This window comes from Myxine glutinosa, chromosome 9 (genome assembly GCF_964187855.1).
Source record: "Myxine glutinosa chromosome 9, kmMyxGlut1.1, whole genome shotgun sequence".
NCBI lineage: Eukaryota > Metazoa > Chordata > Myxini > Myxiniformes > Myxinidae > Myxine > Myxine glutinosa.
In genome coordinates, this window is record NC_136269.1 from 21,864,153 (window position 1) to 21,884,403 (window position 20,251).

At 45.7% G+C, this 20,251-nt stretch overlaps 2 protein-coding genes across 4 annotated transcripts in view; both read left to right on the plus strand.

The window, feature by feature from the left end:
- Positions 1 to 13,575, plus strand: part of HGH1 (HGH1 cochaperone) — a 29,124-nt gene extending 15,549 nt beyond the window's left edge. For all 3 annotated transcript variants that reach the window (XM_068129481.2, XM_068129480.2, XM_068129482.2), the window contains exons 3-9: positions 3,622 to 3,917; positions 4,079 to 4,179; positions 4,517 to 4,615; positions 9,984 to 10,075; positions 10,334 to 10,456; positions 11,632 to 11,727; positions 13,347 to 13,575. In XM_068129481.2, the coding sequence (XP_067985582.1) occupies positions 3,622 to 3,917; positions 4,079 to 4,179; positions 4,517 to 4,615; positions 9,984 to 10,075; positions 10,334 to 10,456; positions 11,632 to 11,727; positions 13,347 to 13,352 (813 nt within the window). In that variant the 3' untranslated portion in view covers positions 13,353 to 13,575. The remainder of the gene's footprint in view (positions 1 to 3,621; positions 3,918 to 4,078; positions 4,180 to 4,516; positions 4,616 to 9,983; positions 10,076 to 10,333; positions 10,457 to 11,631; positions 11,728 to 13,346) is intronic.
- The window catches only part of MRPL49 (mitochondrial ribosomal protein L49), a 195,079-nt gene that overhangs the window by 20,460 nt on the left and 154,368 nt on the right, over positions 1 to 20,251 (plus strand). The gene's annotated exons all lie outside the window — the stretch shown is intronic.

Consider the following 20,251-nt stretch of genomic DNA (forward strand, 5'->3'; position numbering starts at 1 on the left):
AGCATCCCATTGCGCTTGTGTTAACAGGGGGTTTGCACCAGCCCTTGGGTCTGCCACCGGCCAGTGTGCTCTTTGTCTAGCCCTTTCCCATACCTTGGGTGGGAGCACGGACACTCCCATATGGGTTATGTCTCGATAGTCGCACTCGCCATCCAAAACCCAATTCGACATGGTCGGCACTATCTGCCGTGGATCCTCAATAAGCAAATGTTGAATCCTTGCCCGCATTACAGTTAAAGAGGATTCTTTCCATGGTACTCTTTCCCGAACCCCATGACCTGCTGCGTCAACCCCGATAACTTGTACAGGGCACAATGTTTTCCTTTCCTCTATTTCCTGACATTCCGATGGGGTAGTTTGTGAGGTCCTTTTCCCCTTACAACCTACCAGTGAGGGGTATAACCCATCCGGTCCTATCGGTGGCGGGAACCCTGCGATGTCGGTCCCGTCATCTATTCCGTTAGCCCCGAGTTGTGCAAACGGCCTTCCCTGGCTCGGGTGGTTCTGGGGTATCTGGGGCGCGATGGTAGCGGGGTTATAGGGAGGTGGTAGCGGGGGCGCAGAAAGGATAGGTGGTGCCTGAAACCCCGGGACAGAGCTTAGGACTGGGGCTGGGGAGGGTAGATTGGTCACTGCCTCCCCTCTCGCGGGGTCTGGTTTTTCAACGAGCGGCATCAGTCGCGCGTTGGCCTGCCTCTCTATTTCCTTAAGCGCTTCATCCTGCTCTTTATTCGCCTGTTTCCTCAGACCCTTGAGTTTTGTTACCTCACCGGCCAAGCTGGCCTGTTTCGACTTTGCGTGTCGCTTCATCGCTTCTTCCTTCCACCAGCCAAAGACTTTCCAATAGTCAGGCGGAAAGTGTTTCGTGGCCTGTTCGAACTTTTCTAATGTCTCATACAATACGTCCAATTTTTCCAGCGCAAAAGACCCTCCTTCGGGCCACGGTTCTCCTAAATCCTTCGTCAATGCAACCCATGACTTCCCTGGTCTCACAGCAGCATAGCCATACCTCTTAAACATAAAAAATGCTGGGGTATGTCTAAGCGGTTCACCTGCCTTTACTGTCTTATTACCCATACTGTTACCCATCCTAGGAAAATTTAGTTTACCGACGTAGCCTTGTACTCGTGAGGATCGCCCGCCTCGCGTTTACAGCCGTCTACCTAACTCTGAGAGGCTCGCAGTCTTGTACTCGTGAGGTTCGCCCGCCTCGCGTGGTACGGCCGCGCTACCTACTCTCCTGAGAGGCTCGCCCGCCTACACAGCCGTCTATCCTACCCTTACTGCACTTTCCTGGCGTCCTACGCCCGTATAATAGTTCTGATCTTACTTAAAATCCCAACGTCTCCCGGGTAGGCCTCGGATCGGGACGCCGCCCTTATCCTTACCCTCACAACCCAGAGATCTATTACCCCTTAACCTCAGGCGCCCAACGTGGGGCACTTCTCCTTACGTAACGTTACCCTAACGAGTCCATAAACAATCAGTTGCTCCAGGACCCAAGCGGTCCGTAATTAAATTTAGGTTCGTGGAACAGGTATGAGCAGGGAACGGAACGTACGGCGACCGAGCAAGAGAGAGTGGGTTACAATTTGGACTGACCCCCGGGCTAAAAAGGAAAAAACAAAAGAAAACCACAGCTCACCTGACCCGGATCAATTGCCAGCTGGTCTCTCACCACTCCCTTGCCTGGGACCGCGTCCCGGACTGCCCAGACTGATCCCACCGCTGCCACCAGTTGTCGGATTGAGACTTAGGACTTGGGACTCAGAAGAACTCAGAAGAAAGGAGCAACGGATATATTTATTGGAACTCGAGTACTCAAGCTTGAGGACAGCAAAGTTGCATTGAAACTCACAAGGAATGACCAACAGTACAACAAGATGCTCTGAAATAATTCAATTAACATTGCTTTATATAAAGGAAAGTCAGGGGTGGAGTTAGCTCACAAGACACAGAGACAGAATGGGCTCATTGGGTCCCCCACCATAGTCCCATCCTGTTGTTCAGTTAATTAAAGGAAGTTCATCCAAGGCCAGTCATGGGTTAGCTTCTGATAAGGAGATGGTCAGCATTATGTGACAACATGTTTACAACTTTCTGTATAGCAGCTGGCTTGGGAAAGTACAAAGGGGAGTGGACACTCGTAAAACTGTCAACTTGCAAGATAATGGCAAAATCAGGAAACAGGCAAAGAGAGATAAGAGTTGCCTCCAAGGCCTGGAAAGGGGAACTAGAGATTGCGCCCACGCAGGCCAGAGCACAAAGGCAGAGAACTCCTTATTAGGATATTACACATCCTCAATGCAGTAGAAAGAACTCAGTATCATAAAAGAGTACAGTAGCAAGTCAAAACAAAACATATAATTGGTTATACTTGGTAATTGGTAAAGCAGCAAGGATATACAAAGGGGGAGGGGCATTACAGCTCCCTACACACACACACACACAAAAACACACACACACATAAAAACACACACACATATATAAACACACACACACACACACACACATATAAACACACACACACATATAAACACACACACACACACACACACACATAAAAACACATATAAACACACACACACACACACACATATATATATAAACACACACACGCACACATATAAAAACAAACGCACACACACACATATAAACACACACACACACACACACACACATAAACACACACACATATATAAACACACACACACACACATATAAACACACACACACACACACATATAAACACATAAACAAATATAAACACATACCCTCGGCTTTTATAGTATGGATGCGGATTCGTTTCTTAACCTATTTCATCCAGACGGTGTTTGGCCAACACGCCTGTGTTCATTACGTCATTAGTCAATCCCGCGATTATCATTATATAATTTCTTACCACAGTAGTTTATTCTACGTGAGAGGGTGGAAATAGCATAATTCTCCGCATGGCAATGTAATTATATTCATAACGATTCTCCCATAATGAAACAAAAAATTGAAAGAATAATTACGGGCCCCTATTAGGTCCGGGCCCCAGGGTGGTCACTCCCCCCCCCCCCCCTCATCCCCCGCCCCCTCCTCTCGGCGGCCCTGGGCGCGGATGCAGTAGTGGGTGAAGAGGTTTATTGCATCATTTATTTGTTGTTATTGCTTCTTGTTTCCTTCCCCAATGCCACTTGCTTGTTATTAAATATACCTGATCTCAGGTGAATTCTGCTTCGCCTCGCTGCTTCATATGGTGGTTTCGGCTGGTTGCGGGGTATTTGGGATGCGGTTAAAGCTGCTTTAGACTGCACCATATGACCTAACGGTTTGCTCGGCCGAATTGAAGAGGCACGTGTGTCTATCAGCACATCGTCCGGATATTTCAGTGGCTCCTCTAGTCGTGTAACGTGGCAAATAGGCCCGGGGGAATTGCTCGGGGCCGTGTACTTAGCTAGGGGTTGCGGTCGTTTTGACGTAACCCGCGGGACCCGAATCGGGTAACCGGAACGGACCCGCGGCTGTAACTACAACTTTATGTATTTGTTTACTTTCTTCCTCAAGTGAAATTAATTGAAAAAAATATTTTTTTTCCTCCCCTCTCTTCTTTTCCCACTGGCATGTCTGTCTCAGGCTTCTGCTGTGCTCAGCAACCTGAGTCGAAACGAGCGTGGATGTGCTCACGTCCTGGATGCCTTGATGTCAAGTACGGGCTTAGGGGACAATACCCCGTCAGGAAACGAAGTGCAACAAGGAAAAGGTGCAAATCTGAAATGGGTGGTGGACCTCTTGTGTCTGGCGAATTCACCGCACAGTCCCTCTCTTGCGTCACCTGTCTCGACTCGGCCACCCCTCCCATTACTGGGAGCCCTATTAGGAAATCTCACTCAGAATCCCGCAGCCCAACAAGCTTTGCTAGATGGCAATGGGTAAGTTTGCAGAACCCTTGGATATGTAGTGAAATGAGGGATTTGGTTCATTTTGTTCCATCTTTTTGAATACCTTCCTTGTATCATTTTCATTTTTAGCCTCCTTTTCATATTTTGCTCTTTTCCACCTCCCCCCTCTCCTCCAATCCTTACCTTCACAGGTTGTTGCTGTTGCGACTGTTGCCATTCTTGTCGTACCAAAGTTGTTCTTCACTTCGCCTTGGGATCATATCTGCCATACGAAACTTGTGCTTAGAACACAGTAAGCAAATAGGCAGGCACACATATACTGCCCCTCATGTATTCTCATTCGAATGCAGTGTTTAGGTGCCACCATTCCAAATTCTGGGCTAAAGTGTTCCTCAATATGTAAATCTATCATGATTTTCTGTGAACTCTCTGAGCCGATATTGTTGTGCAATATCATCCGAATTTGAAGTGGATTACGTACCCAAAATGCACAATTTTCGAGGATCATTTTCAGGGATGTGGGGCTAAAGATCAGGGACGTGGGACTAAAGGGAATAAAGATCAGGTGTCTTTGACTGTTGGCTCCCATTGGAATGAACGAAATCCACATGTTAACGTGGTGATGGCAGGTCGGCATTCCTTGCTGCTGAGTAATGAGCTGGACCTACTGCCACGGTTACTGCTGCCTTTAGCTGGACCAGATGAGTTCACGGAGGAAGAAAATGAAGGTGAGACCTGGTTCAGTCTGGTTATTTTTAATTTTTTTTGTCATCCCCACATATCAGTCAACGAAACCGCAACATTGTTGCAGTGGCGTCCATATGCTGCACATTTTTCAGGTCCAATATCACATATATGTCAGAAAGTTGCGCAACCTTTATAATGTCCATACGACTCACACAACCCGCGTGTGCAAAGAGAAAAGTGGGGTTAAGCAATTGTGTCACTTTGTATCTCTGTCTACAGACGCCAGTCTACGATCAAGGAACAACTTGATTTCAATTGAATTTTAGATTTTGAACACTGTGGAACAGGAATCAGAACACAAACCTGCAGTTTAGCAGTACTTTGGCTCTGAATTTGTCAAACTGTATGGAATCTTGTCCCAAGCACGCGAAGAGAAGAGTAATTTTTAAGTGGTGAAGCTGCTTCAATATTTGGCTATGTCTGTCTTTGCCCAGTGTGTACCCTGGATAAGAATAGGTACGCCGTATCCCTGCGTGTCGTAAGAGGCGACTAAGAGGGTTGGCGTCAGGAAGGGCATCCGGCCATAAAAACATTGCCTCAAAAACAGAACCATGACAATTACAACTACATGTGGGCAGGGTACAGCCCGAAGTGGAGATCGGTTTCTGAGGTTTGGGACATGGAATGTAGGGACAATGACAGGGAGATCAGGAGAAGTGGTGGAAGTATTGGTCAGAAGAAGAGTGGACATATGTTGTGTGCAAGAGACGAGATGGAAGGGAAGTGGTGTGAGAATGGTGAAGGGTAGGCAGGGACAGAAATACAAGTTTGTGTGGCAAGGGTGCCTGGAGGGCGTGAATGGTGTTGGTGTCGTGTTTTCTGAGGAGTTTGTAGACAGTGTGGTGAGTGTGACTAGAGTGAGTGATAGGTTGATGATGGTGAAAATGATGATTGGAAAGGTCTTGGTGAACGTCATCTCGGGATATGCTCCGCAGGTTGGTCGAAGCGATGAAGAGAAGGCCAAGTTCTGGTGTGCGATAGAGAAGCTGATGGAAAACGTGAAAGATGAGGAAGTTGTTGTGGTAGGAGAAGACCTAAATGGACATGTGGGAAGGAGTATGGATGGTTTTGATGGAGTTCATGGGGGTTACGGATATGGTGTGAGAAATGGAGAAGGTGAAAGGATTTTGGAGTTTGCTGATGGAGCTGATTTGTAATACTCAGTTCCAGAAAGAGGATAATAAGCTTGTTACATACACGTCAGGTGGGTCGACGACAACCGTTGACTACCTGATGGTGCGTAGGCGAGATAGGGGGCACCTCCGGGACACAAAGGCGATCCCGGGGGAGGAGGCTGTTTCACAGCACCACTTGGTTGTCTGCGACGTAAGGGTGAAAGGTGCGAGGAGAGCTCGGCGGGTGAAGTACCAACCGAGAATGAAGGTGTGGAGGTTGAAAGAGGTGACAGTAAGGGAGGCATTAAAAGAGAGGCTGAGTAGGGTCGAGGATGATGTGGTTGAGCTTGAAAGTGGTTGGATGTCAATGAAAGCTAGTCTGTTGGGAGCCGTTGGTGAGGTATGTGGATGGACAAAAGGACCACCGAGGCACTCGGAAACATGGTGGTGGGATGATGAAGTTGGAAAGAGGATTGACGAGAAGAGGAAGAAGTTCAAGGAGTGGCAGAAGGCGAAGGGTACGGGAGCAGAAACAGCAGAGCATGAAAGTTATAAGGCAGCCAGGAAGGCTGCAAAGAAAGAGGTAGCAAAGGCGCAGGAGGCATGTAGGAAAATGTTCGGAGAACGCTTGGATTCAGAAGAGGGTCAGAAAGCAGTATTCAGGATTGCAAAGCAGATAGCGAAAGAGAGGTGTGATGTGATGGGGGTGAGTTGCTTGAAGGATGAAGTGGGACAAATCGTTGTTGACCCAGATGGAATTAAAGGAAGATGGAAAAGATATATGGAAATGTTGTTGAATACAGAGAATGAATGGGATGGCAACATAGAGAGTAACCCAGTTTTAGGACCGGCAGAGAAGATAACTGAGAAGGAAGTTGAGGAAGCGATAAAAGCAATGAAGGGTAGAAAAGCGGGAGGGCCGACGGGAGTTGTGGGAGATATGTTGAAGGCAGCAGGAAGTTGGGGTGTGAAGAGAATGACAGAGATCTGTAATCTGGTGGTGAAAGAAGGCCGCATTCCAGTGGATTGGGAACTGAGTACCCTCGTCCCTCTATACAAGGGGAAAGGTGACCCTCTGGAGTGTGGCTCGTACCGAGCGATAAAGTTATTGGAGCATGGAATGAAGGTATTGGAAAGGGTGTTGGAGAGGAGGATAAGGAAGAAAGTGAAGATCGACGAAATGCAGTTTGGATTCATGCCAGAAAGAGGAACGACAGACGCGCTTTTCATTGTGAGGCAGTTGCAGGAGAAGTACATGGAGAAGAGGAAGAAGTTGTTTCTTGGGTTTGTTGATCTGGAGAAAGCATTCGATCAGGTTCCACGTAAAGTATTGACATGGGCATTGAGGAAGTTACGAGTGGAGGAATGGTTGATCAGAGTAGTGATGGCAATGTACAAAAGAGCGCGCACAGCTGTAAGGATGAAGGACGGGAACAGTGGTGAGTTTGAGGTGAAGGTGGGAGTGCATCAGGGGTCGGTACTAAGTCCACTACTATTTGTAGCTGTGATGGAGGTGCTGGCTCAGAACGTAAAGGAGGGTTTACCGTGGGAGTTGTTGTATGCAGATGATCTGGTGTTGATTGCGGAAAGTATGGATGGACTGAAGGAAAAGATGAACACGTGGAAGGAATGTATGTAGACAAAAGGTCTGAAGGTGAATATCGGAAAGACGAAGGTGATGGCAAGTGGTAAAGCATGTGGTGAGGTGGAAAGAACTTGGAAGTGGCCTTGTGCTGTGTGTAGGAAGGGTGTCGGAGTGAATTCCATTCAGTGTACAATGTGCGCTGAGTGGGTTCATCAAAAATGTCGTGGTCTGAGAGGGTCATTAACCAGTGTGGCAGCTACATTCAAATGTAAGGTGTGCACGAGGGAGCTGCAGATGGAGGAAATGTTGAGTTGGATCTTGGAGACGGCGTGAAGCTGGAAGGTGTGAAAACATTTTGCTACCTCGGAGACATGCTGAATGGAGAAGGTGGATCAGACTCGGCAACGGTTGCTCGAGTGAGATGTGCATGGAAGAAGTTCCGGGAATTGAATGGCATGCTGATAATGAGGGGAGTGTCGTTGAAGCTGAAGGGAAAGGTGTATGCTGCATGTGTGAGAAGTGTTATGATTTATGGGAGCAAGACATGGGTAATGAACGTAGAGCAGCAACGAAGGTTGGAAAGGGTGGAAATGTGAATGGTTCGACGGATGTGCGGAGTATCGTTGAGAGAGAGGAAGACAAATGATGAATTGCGAAAGATGATGGGAATAGAGCCTGTGATTGATGCTGTGAAGAGGAACAGGTTGAGATGGTTTGGTCATGTGTTGAGGAAGGATGAAAGTGACTGGTTGAGAAGAGTGATGGAAATGAATGTAGAAGGAAGTAGAAGACGGGGAAGACCGAGAAAGACTTGGCTAAAGATGGTGGAATAAGAAATGCGGGCAAGGGGGTTAACAAGGAGAGATGCAGAAAATAGGGCAAAATGGAGAAGATTGTCATGGGGACCGCAAGGCTAACCCCCGCTCTAGCAGGGAAAATGGCCTTTTAAAATGCATGTTGTTGTGTGTTGTTGTCTTTGCCCTCCACCTGTGTTAATCCATCGGTAAAAAATGAAGAAGAAGAACTTTTCTAAACACAGTGTTTAATATAGTAAAGGATTCCAATGGGGTCTAAAGGGTAATTCTAATGGGTTCTAAAGGGTGAATAATGCGTTATAAAGAGTTGTTGTTGTATAGCCCCAGACAATGATCTCGAAGAAGCCTGCGGTGTGGAGACAGCCGAGCAATCTCACAGGAGTGACCCAAAGATCCCCCACGTCAAATATGGTGTAACCCCGCCTTCACAAAGTCAGAGCAACGACAGAGTTAGAGTTAGAGTTAGAGAGAGAGAGAGAGAGAGAGAGAGAGAGAAAGAAAGAAACGGAAGAACGAGAGAGACAGAGACGGAGAGAGACGGAGAAAGAGGCGCTCCATGGGGATCAATCAGCACTCTGATAGTGTCCGCGCTGCCCTGACGAATCTGGGCAGCAGGGAAGAATGCGGAAGATTTGGCCCCCGACTTGTGTTGGAGAGTACAACCACTGTGAAGAGACGTCCCTGATAGTTGTGGGTTTTGAAGGGCAATTGTAAAGGGTCATATTAAAAATGCCAAAGTGAACCGCTTCTTGTGGACACGGGTGCGATATTATTTTTTTTTAACTCGGTTTGTCTGGCAATCAAACAAAATTGAAAATATTTTTTAACAAGAAACTTACTGTTTTAGGGGACGTCATAAACGACACAAACAACAGGTCCGAAGAACTAATGTAACGTGTTAAATAAGGTGGTTAATCAGAATCACTACATTTTAACACGAGTGGAGACCAATTAACTTGCTGTGCGATTTTGAAGGTGATTGGTTACACCTGAGCTAATTCACAATTGCTATTATAAGGGGTGTGGACACTTATCCAACCAAGATATTCTAGTTTTGTATTTTTAATAAATTTTCTGAAATTTGTAGAATTTCTTTTTAACTTGGAAGTTGTGCGTTACATTGTGTAACCAAAGGTGGAAAAAGTCCGATTCAATTCCAGCTATAAGGTAACAAAAGGAAATTTTGAAAGGGGGTGTAGACTTTCTATAAGCACTGTATCATGGTCAGACTGACAGACACCAAATTGCGTATTTTAGTATGATAGACATTATAGACATAGCCTGGCGTTGGCTCAGCGGTTAGGGTGCCGGCTTGGGATCCTAGGATCCTGGGTTCAAATCCCGGTCGATCGCTGAATTAACGCCAGGGGGGTTGACTCAGCCTGTCATCCTTCCGAGGTCGGCAAATTGAGTACCAGCTTGCTGGGATGAATGATCACGGTGTGTACCCCGATTTAGAATAGGTACACCGTATCCCTGCGCATCGTAAGAGCGTGACCAAGGGTTAGCGTCAGGAAGGGCATCCGGCCATAAAAACATTGCCTCAAACAGGGAACCATGATTGTCATGGGGCCCGCAAGGCTAACCCCCGCTCTAGCAGGGAAAATGGCCTAAAAACGATCATTCATTCATTCAGACATGTAGTGGAGCTCATATGACTTAATGGAGTTGGACACGTTGGTGTACATAATTTACATAACAAGAACCTTCCCCAACCTCTGTACCAACCAATCATGAACCACATCTTTGTGTTGTATTTTATACCCTTTATTAGTGACATCTTGTGGTTAGATCAGTGAAATGAATGAAGTCATTTGTGATTATGTGTTTACAGGGCTGCCTCTCGATCTCCAGTTCCTCCCTCCTGAGAAACAGCGGGAGGCAGATCCAAGTGGAAGGAGAGATCTACTTGAAGCCCTGACCCTGGTCTCAGACACACACCCGTGATGTCATTGCTCATCTTGCAACTCGCTATTTGCACACAACCTTTTTTTATTTCTTCCATGTTAACCTTCACCCATCTCACAACCTCTTTTTAAGTTATTAAAATGTGTTCTTTCTTTTGTGCAGTTTACTGTGCGGCTTTGTAGTTTTATCTGTTGAAGGTCCGGTTGCATTATTGGTGTTTGTCGAGTATAATTGCGAGTCCAAACATGGCTGATCTACTCACTTTACTGTGCGCAGCTGTGTGCGACAGCGACTGGACGCCGAACTGTACGGGATGCTAATACGTACCTCATTTTGCGGCAACTGCACTCCTGGGAGGCAGACGAACAGGCTAAGCAAGTCTGTGAAGCACTTATACAGGTAATTAACATAGAAGAGTACAGAGGTCATCTCACTTGATAACTTTGGTCATTGTAATTAAATATTTACTTTTTAATGTGGCAATAATGATCTCCTCCGCCATTGTAGGACAAATCCGATATGGAAACGAGTCAATTTTAATTTACAATATGGAGTCGGTCCAACACTTGGAATATGTCGTTCAACCCTGACATCTCACACTCCACCTTGTCTCAGACCGTCTGGCAAACCCTACCATATACTTCCTGAACAAACCACTTGAAGATGAGTCACTCAAACTTTTGAGGCTCAATCAACATCAGCCATGATGTTTCTTGGGCAGACCCGATTCCATGGTGGCCTTCGAAGCCAGCCACTAGCTGGGCATCCTCCATCATGCAAAATCTTGCCTTGGCCAATCTGAACCTTTGACAAACTACAAGGCCTTCATTCGCAGCTTGGAGTACTGCTCTCCCCTTTCAGCTGGTGCCCCTGCCTCACACTTTGCCCTTCCTGATGCCGTGCTAAAAAAACAAGGCCCTCAGAATCATTGGGATCTTTCACGACGAAGCTCGGTGTCTCGGCCTGTTCGTTTCACATTGCAGACGGATTGGTGCCCTCTGTATTCTACCGCCCTCTTTTTGGTTTTGCACCCTCTGCCCTCTCTTTGGTCTGTCCCAGCCACGTTAACGGTTAAGCCAACACCAGGCTTACTCTACTTATTACCCTATATTTGATGCTTGGCCAATGACATTTCCAAAGGTAGGAAATCCATATATATTTAATATTAAAATGTAAACTTTAGCAACTGTTATTACAATGTCAAGGGCTGATGGAATGGCGAAGAGGTGCCCACATTCACCTGTAAACTGTCTAGCCTGGGTTTGAATCCCAACCCAGCTATAAACTGCCACCATACCCTCTGATTGACGTTAAACGGGCGTCACGTCTACCAACATTCGTTGGACGTTAAAAATCCCATGGTGTCCTTCACGAAGAGTAGACGAGCTATCGCCAACACCCTTGTCAATTACCAACTTCCTGCTCTAAAACAACAACAAACCAAAACAAAAGCTAACAAACGAAACAGGAATGAACACGATCGTTTTACACTTTTCAGGCTGTTTGTTATTGGATATTACATTTTTACCCCTAAAATGTCAACACCTTTGTGGTATGATGTGTGCTCTGCCCAGATATTGATCGGAGATGAGCCAAGTCCAGACATGGATAATCTACTCACTGTACCAATCCCTCCAGACATACAGTCTCAGTTGGCAGCAAATCAAGAGGTAAACCCAAAACACCTGTGGATGATCCAAAAGCTTAATTATGTATGGACAGTAACTACTTGAGGCAAAAGTTTCCCTTTTGTTTCATTAAGACTCGAATATAAGACCTGTCACTTCGCTGACGGGAATATCAATGTTCGTGTAATTGCAAAAAAAAAGACAAAAAAAACCAGATTTTGTTGATGGGAAAAAATAAAATTAGGCGGTGTATAGTTACCGGCCTAGCTGTATAATCAGGGAGCGAGATTTTTCATGGGATATTTATCACAGCCTTTTTAGTTGCTGAATTGCGAATAACGATGCAACAATACACCAAGAGGATGATCAAAATAAAAATAATTTCCTAACCTAATTTCCTAAAATAAAAATAATAACCCCCCCCCCCCCCCTTCTTTCTTTTGACCAAACTGTCTGGGTACGTATTAGGCACGAGCCATGCCAAAAACCAAACTCTGAGGTCTCCTCGTCTCTGCCTTTGTGTAAATGCTGAAAGAAACGGGGCTTTCCGTTTCAATCTGAGCAAGAACAAAAAATAGGACCACAGGTCCTGAAGCTCACCTGGATCAGGAGCAACAGTCACTCAAACCCCCACACAACCCCGTAGACCGTGATTTATTTTTTTTTACAAAAACTTTGGTACATCACGGGTGATGAAGGTTGTGAAGCTTTGGCGAAACCATGTGTGTACATCTGGAGAGGAGAGCAAATACCTATTTTAGGGGGTCATTACCCCCCCCCCCCCCCCCTCTCTCTTAGCATAATAACCCCCACCACAATGAGCACATTTTGATATGGTCAATACACATTCGTTAGGTGTTAGATAGGAAGCTTGTGGCCTAGTTTCATTGAAATTGTGTGTTTGGTTCAAGCGATAATGACAAGTGTTTACAGACTCACTGACTGACTTACCTACGGACACTGTTCGATCGCATAAGCGCACCTGACTATAGTCCAGTTGAGCTAAAAAGGATTTCTGGGGGATTCTGCCCTCCGTGCAGGGATAACCAGCATCATCACAAGTTGGTGTTTGCAGTTTTTACAAGTGTGCCCATCTGCATATAAAAAAAAAATTGGGGTGAAAAACTTTCCCGGGAGTTCCCCGAGTCCACCATAGTTGGATTTATTAAAATCCGTTAATCGGTTCTCAAGTTATAACACGACAAACAGACAGACAGACACGGCTCCTTTTATAATAATTAGAATACAAGACCCGTCGCTTCGCTGACGGAAATACCAATCTTTACTGCGATGGCTAATCTATGGGGGAAGAAAAAAAAAAGGATTCCTGGGAGATCCTGCTATCTGTGCAGGGATAACCAACCTTCATTTGCAGTTTTGACATGCGTTTACCATGTACCCATAAAAACAAAAAAACAAACAAAAAAAATTTTTTTGGGGATCACAAACACTCCTGGGAGGTACCCGAATCCACCGTAATTGGATTTATTGAAATCCGTTAATCTGTTCTGAAGTTATAACACGACAAACAGACGCGAAGCTCTTATAAGTTCGCGTCAAGTCCCATATTGAAGCAAGACTCACTCGAGTGTACCTGAACTCATGCTTTATGGCAGTCGGTGAATCAGCAGTAATGTTTTACCTTTGTTGTGTTGTTACAGCAATGAGTCTACTCGGGAAATGCCTGTGGATTGTGGTGCTCCACGATGCAATCGGAACCTGAACCCATTTCCCTGGATGGAGTCACATGCCTCAAATTGGTCTCATGGAAACCCCTTTCCTCACTTACCTGTAGTTCATCGTTTGCATCTTCTACAGTGTAATGTGTGAAATTCCATAAAATTTTCAAGCTCTTTTTTTTCATGGCAAAAATAAAGCTGTTTACTTCTACCTTTTTTCAGGAATGTCATTAAAGGTGAAGTTTTTAGCTTTCCTCTTAGTAAAGTCTAAAATATCTACATAATAGGAGAATGTGAGGGATGGAGAGAAGGGAAGAAGCCATTTTTGATGAGTTGTGCAGAAAAGCTGCATTTGTGACGTTAGTTAACCCCTTTTTCCCCGTTGTAAAATGCCAAATACCAGGCTTGGGTTTTATAGACTAACAAGTACAAAAAGTTTTAATTAAAACAAAAGCCGCGTCGATGTTACACAATGCCTAGATGCAGCTGTGCCTATAATGTCGATGTTATAGGCACAGGACATTCCTATTGATTCGATTACTTGATGTTATTTTTGTGCAAAGTGAAAATATATCTCGGCAATTTCCCGTGTGTGGCGACGAATTTTTAATATATCTCGGCATTTTCCCGTCTGTTATTTCAGGCGGTGTATGACTGACCATGCCGCGATTTAAAAAAAATATATCTCGGCAATTTCTTGTGTGTAGTGACACGTGAACGAAGCTATGCTCCTCTCTCCACATTATTGTGACGATGTATAAATTAAATATTTCATCGTGACGATTGTCATCAAATGGACGAATTTTTAATATATCTCGGCATTTTCCCGTCTGTTATTTCAGGCGGTGTATGACTGACCGTGCCGCGATTTAAAAAAAATATATCTCGGCAATTTCCTGTATGTGGCGACACATGAACGAAGCTATGCTCCTCTCTCCACATTATTGTGACGATGTATAAATTAAATATTTCATCGTGACGATTGTCATGAAATGGACGAATTTTTGATATATCTCGGCATTTTCCCGTCTGTTATTTCGGGCGGTGTATGACTGACTATGCCGCGATTTAAACAAAATATATATATCTCGGCATTTTCCCGTCTCTTATTTCGGGCGGTGTATGACTGACCATGCCGCGATTTAAAAAATATATATCTCAATGGACTTGAAGTTACAAGCCTTTGAGAATTCATTTAGTTCTATAAAGGGCAACTTCCATCGGATTTTCTTCCCGTTTTTTTTCAACCGAGTCTAAAACTATGTTAGCGACTGTGTAAAATGAAACGATATATCGAATTTGATTTGAAATAAAACTGTGTGAGAGAGGAAGACACCACGGGCCTACAAAACAGGCCTCAAAGCTATGCGAGTTAATAAAATGGTGGATATTTGTTTATATGAAGCCTCTCCCACAATGGGTGGAGCTATGGTTCCCAGAATGGGTGGAGCTTTGAGGTTTTGTCTTCTCTGCAAGAACAAGAAGAACAAGAAGAAGAAGAAGAACAACAACAACAGCAGAGGGCACTCTATGACCAGCGTCTTGCGACGCGGCTAAAAACCCATTTATGGAAGCATTGCTGGAAGTGTATTCCTTCATTTCTACCTCTTTTACAAGCCTGCGCTATTCATTTCGTGTGCAGCACTTGCCATCATCATTGGTGGCAGCCCAACCGTGTTGCTGATGCACTGCCCCCAATGCCCTCTGTATGTCAGAGCAGGAATTTTCCAGTGATAACTCGGCTAATCTTTGCAAAGGACACACCGTGGGGTATTTTGACTTCCACAAACTAATACGAGCAGACAGGGCGCCCGGGTTATCGTCGATCCAATGGACCGCATCTGAAACCGAGCTGATGATCTGAGATCGGGACTTTGAAGAAAAGGAAGGATTTTACGTCAACTGCAATGATGGATTCCATGACCTTGCTCATAATTGGACGCAAGCTAATACATCTGTAGTTTTGAGGATTCATTTGTACCCTCGCCAGAGGAGAGGGTATTGCATTTGGGTCCATTTGTTTGTCCGCCAAAAACGCGAGTATGCTTTTCTCTGCAACCGTTGAGCCGATTGACACGAAATATTTACCAGAGGAGCGCTTCCTCCTGGATAATTTTTAAATGATAATTATGTCATAGGTCACATGGTACAGGTGCCATCTCGGAAAAAAAAAGCCAAAAAGTTTGCACCTCTATCTCTGAAACCACTCCATGGAAAAAATGTAACCATGGCTCATTGTCAAGTACTCCCAATGAGGAACAATGTATTCATGATGATGTCATCGGTGCCTTCGTTGTGACGTCATAGACAATTAGAACGCTTTATCCGATCAGTTTGAAATTTATTGAGCGTGATCCACACAAAAATTTTATGGAAGAATTTAATTGACGTCATCGGTCACGTGGCTAGGCAGCCATATTGGATTGAACATAAATCTACATCGTCAATAAACCACACAAACACAGCAGCTAATAAATACGACACAAAATACACTGCATAAACACGTCCTGGCGAGGGTCTGCAATCTCCAATTGCTCTTTCTTGTTGCAACATGTTTTTGTATTGCAGTGATGTTGCTTGACTTCCAGGTAGACGGAAATTGACTCGGAGAGAACTAGAATGGCACTCAGTGGAACGCATGCCTTTGCAAGGCTGAACAGTTTACGTTTTGTGTCACACCGATAGGCCGAGCCATTGTTTTGTCATAACTCGTCAACGTTTTGAAATATGAAATATCGTTTTTGGCCCTATTTCTCAATGGTCCAGAATCACTTACAAAATTAAAAACTTTCGCAACCCGATTCAGATCTTCACCAAAATCTAATCGATTCACCCTAATCACACCCCCACACACCTGGTGTTGGCTTAGTGGTTAGGGTGCTGGCTTGGGATCCTGGGTTCGAATCCCGGCCAATCACTGAATTAACGCCAGGGGGGTTCACACGGCCTCTCATCCTTCCGAGGTCGGCAAATTGATTACCAGTTCACTGGTAATTCCCTGTGTGTCGCAAGAGGTGACTAACAGGGTTGGCGGCAGGAAGGGCATCCGGCCGTAAAACATTGCTTCAAAAAAAAGGGGACCACGGTGCCCAAAAAAGGCCAACCCCTGCTCTGCGGGCAAAAATGGTCTTCCTAGTGGTGCTTCCTAGTCACACACCCAACCTGTCCATCAATTTTTGGCTGAATCATCCACAATTTTTGAAATATTCTGCACAGCCCAAAAAAACCCAAAAAAACACATATTAACGGAGTGAACACAACCTTCGTCCACCTTTGTGACGATGAACAGCGCACAAAGAGGATGGCAAGAGCAGAGCAGGTTTCTAGGATCAGTGCACTGATGCCGTCTGGGCCTGTTCCACAATCGGAGTCGAGGTTTGTCAGAAACCTTTCCACCTTCTCAATTGGGAATGACACAGTAATCAGGAGCATTTTGATCAGAGAGGATGGGGTGGGGTGGTGTTATGGATTCGTCACTTCCGGTGTTGTGGTTTTCATCCACTTGAAACATTTCTGGTTCTATGTATTATTATTATTACTAGCAGAAGTACCCGGCATTGCCGGGCGGGGGAGGGGGAAGGGGAGGAGAGGGGGGGGAGGGGTAGGGGGAGGGGGGGGAGGGGTAGGGGGAGGGGGGAAAGGGAGGGGTAGGGGGGAAAGGCAGGGGGAGGGAGGGGGAGGAGGGGAGGGGAACGGGGGGAGGGGGGAAGGTAGGGGGAGGGTAGGAGTAGGGGGGAGGGGGAGGGGTAGGGGGGAAAGGGAGGGGTAGGGGGGAAAGGGAGGGGTAGGGGGGAAAGGGAGGGGTAGGGGGGAAAGGGAGGGGTAGCGGGAAGGGGAGGGGTAGCGGGAAGGGGAGGGGGAGGAGGGGAGGGGAGAAGAGGGGGAGGAGGAGGGGGAGGGGAGAAGAGGAATGAGGGAGGAGAGGGGGAAGGGGAGAAAGGGAGGGGAGGGGGGAAATGGAGGGGGAGGAGGGAAGGGGAGGGATATAGATGGTTACTGGCAATTGATCACATCCACAAATGATGTAATCCACACAATTTATGTACTTTACATAACGTTAATAGGAATACATGGCCGTGTGGATGGGAAATACAGTTTGTTTGAATACAGTTTGTCTCATCTTTTGTCTCTCACTGTCTGGCCCTCGCCAGATGTTGTTGATTGGCGTTTAGACGTGCCGTTCTCTCATCTTCTGTCTCTTGCTGTCTGAATCTAGAGACACGTTCTTGATTGGCTTGTCGATGGTGAACAGTATCTTCATCAGTTTCATGGAGTCTCCGATCAGCGATTTTCCTTGCTCGGGAGGTTGAACGCGACAAATTTCTTTTCTTCGGTGCCATTGCCTTTATCACAGTCAGTCTTTGTCAAGATTGCAACTCTGCGTCGTGTCGTGGGCATGGCCAACGTGGCCTCATGCTCCCAGGTGATTGGCTAACTCGAGCTCGAGCGAGCCATAATGCGCTACGTTATGGCAATAAATATGGATCTAAAGATGAAAGAAAAAAAAACCTATGTGGTGTGAATGGCAATGGTCATTCGATATATTTTCACTTTTACATTTTGGCTAACTCGCTCGCGAACCTGATGAAGATCCTGAGCGAGGATCGCTACGTTATGCTAACGCTACGTTAGCTATGCTAACGTAGCTAACGAGCCTTGACGTTATGGCTAAAAATATGGATCTAAAGATGAAAGAAAAAAAAACCTATGTGGTGTGAATGGCAATGTTCCTCGCTGAAATGTGAAAAAAACGTAATCGCTTTTCGCTCTGAATTACGTGCGAACGCGTAACTGTGAGATTATGGCGGCAAGGTTGGAACATCACGTGATCGCTCTGAGCGAATCAGCGTGCTGCTCTGCCACCGGTTCAGATTCCGTGTATAATATTCCTCGCTGAAATGCGCTGAGGTAAAAATATGGTAAAAAAAATATTATGAAATAATTTTTTTTAGGTAGGCCATGTTCTTCCCAGGCTCAATGGCCATGTCTATGCCAAATATCAAGCACGTGAGCCTCTCCGTTCAGGAGTCTATCGGTAACATTACACACACACACAAACTGTTTTATATATATAGATTATTGTTTGAGGGAAATAGCCATTATTATTGTCAAAAGGTAAAAAGGTTAATGTTAAATGAAACAGGAAACCGGATCGGGAACCGGAAGACGAAGAAGAAAGAGGGCGGAGAGAGTCGAGTCGGACAAGAAAGCCGAGTTGCTTTGCGTTCTGGATCGAACGTTGTCGAGCAAGTCACGAGTGAACTTTGAATTTCCTGGATAGGAATTCCTGCGATAGGGGTTATCGCTGTGACTGTGGAGTATAACTGTGGAGTGGAGTATAACCTGGGTGTCAGGTTTGGCGTTGGGATTCTGAAGAATCATCGCCGGGTCGTTGCGACTCGAGAACGAGCCGTTGGCCATTTTGATTCGTGCGCTTCGCGCGTCAAGCAAGGTATTTGCTTCGTCAGCCATTTCCACCGCTTTCAGACGTATCTGATGTGTGTGTGCGCACCGTGGCTTTTGGAAGATTAATTTGCGGTTCGCCGACTGAGCCGTGAAAGTTCAGACCTGGAGGGCGCCTTTGGATTTCCCATTCGCCTTGAGTTTGCCTTACGCAGTGGCGCCTTTGGATTTCCCATTCACCTTGAGTTTGCTTTGTGCAGTTTTGGACCACGTGACTCTTTGCGCCGCTTCGGCCGCATAAGCCTTTCTGCTGTTTTGGCGGTGTGACCGGGCCCGTCATCTGAACGGGGTTCGGGTTTCGATTCGACATCGCTCTAATGATAACTGGAGGGGATCAACTTTGAGCTGTAGAGACATTGGGGAATGTTCTTTTTTCACTCACTTGGAGCACAGCGAGTTATCCTATACTAGCTGATGCTACCATCATAAGATGTGTTGATTGTACTTTTGATTGCTATTATTGTTGTATCGTTATTCTTGTGTGATTTTTAATACAATATTTGTTTGTTGATAACCATTGGTGTGGTTTCCCTATTGATTTTTGACACAGAATAACATATTTTTCTGCCGTGGCTCCTCTCGGAGCTCGGAGGTACACCGTGACCAGGGGGTCAGGGAGGAGCACGTAACAGTGGGTACACAAGATTTGGAAGCAAACACAGTATTGAGGCATTCAGCCTTCTCACAAGTGGCAACAGCTGTGGTGCCATTTCAAGTGAGGGAGGGATGGAGGGGGGAATACTTCCAAGACAGACTTAACAAGGCCCCACCACGTCTTTGAAGAAAAGGTTGCCGAGATGTTGTTTTCTGGCTTTCCTGAGAGTGGACACACACTGTCTTGTTCTGGGCTTTTTGGAATGACCTGAGGTTACCTTCAGTCGGATTCGCTTTCTCAGAAGAGAAGGCTGGTTTGTTTAAAGGTAACTGCCTTACCACAGGATTTTGTGTACCGGGGTGAGAGGATGGGTATGATAACTGCAGACGAGATGGTATAAATTTGTACATAAGGAAAAGCAAGCTTGTGTGGAAGGAATCCCACGTATAGACCATGGGCCATACCCAATTTTTCTTCTTTGTTTTTGAGTTCCATAGTCTCCAGACGGGGACTACATGAAACCTTCCTTAATATGTTCAAAAGATGTACCTGAACACAAAATCAATTGTTCCCAAGTCTGAAAATTGAGCAAATTGAGAAATTCATACAAACTCAAAGAAATACGTCGAATTGGTTGCTAAGGCCATTTTACCCTAGCAACCATGGCATGTAAGCAAGATTATCAGGTTTTGGGGCTCTGGAATGTCAAAACTAGGCCTGAGAGATTTCGATATACTCCTAATATGAATGAATGATCGTTTTAAGGCCATTTTCCCCTGCTAGAGCGGGGGTTAGTCTTGCGGGCCCCATGACAATCATGGTTCCCTGT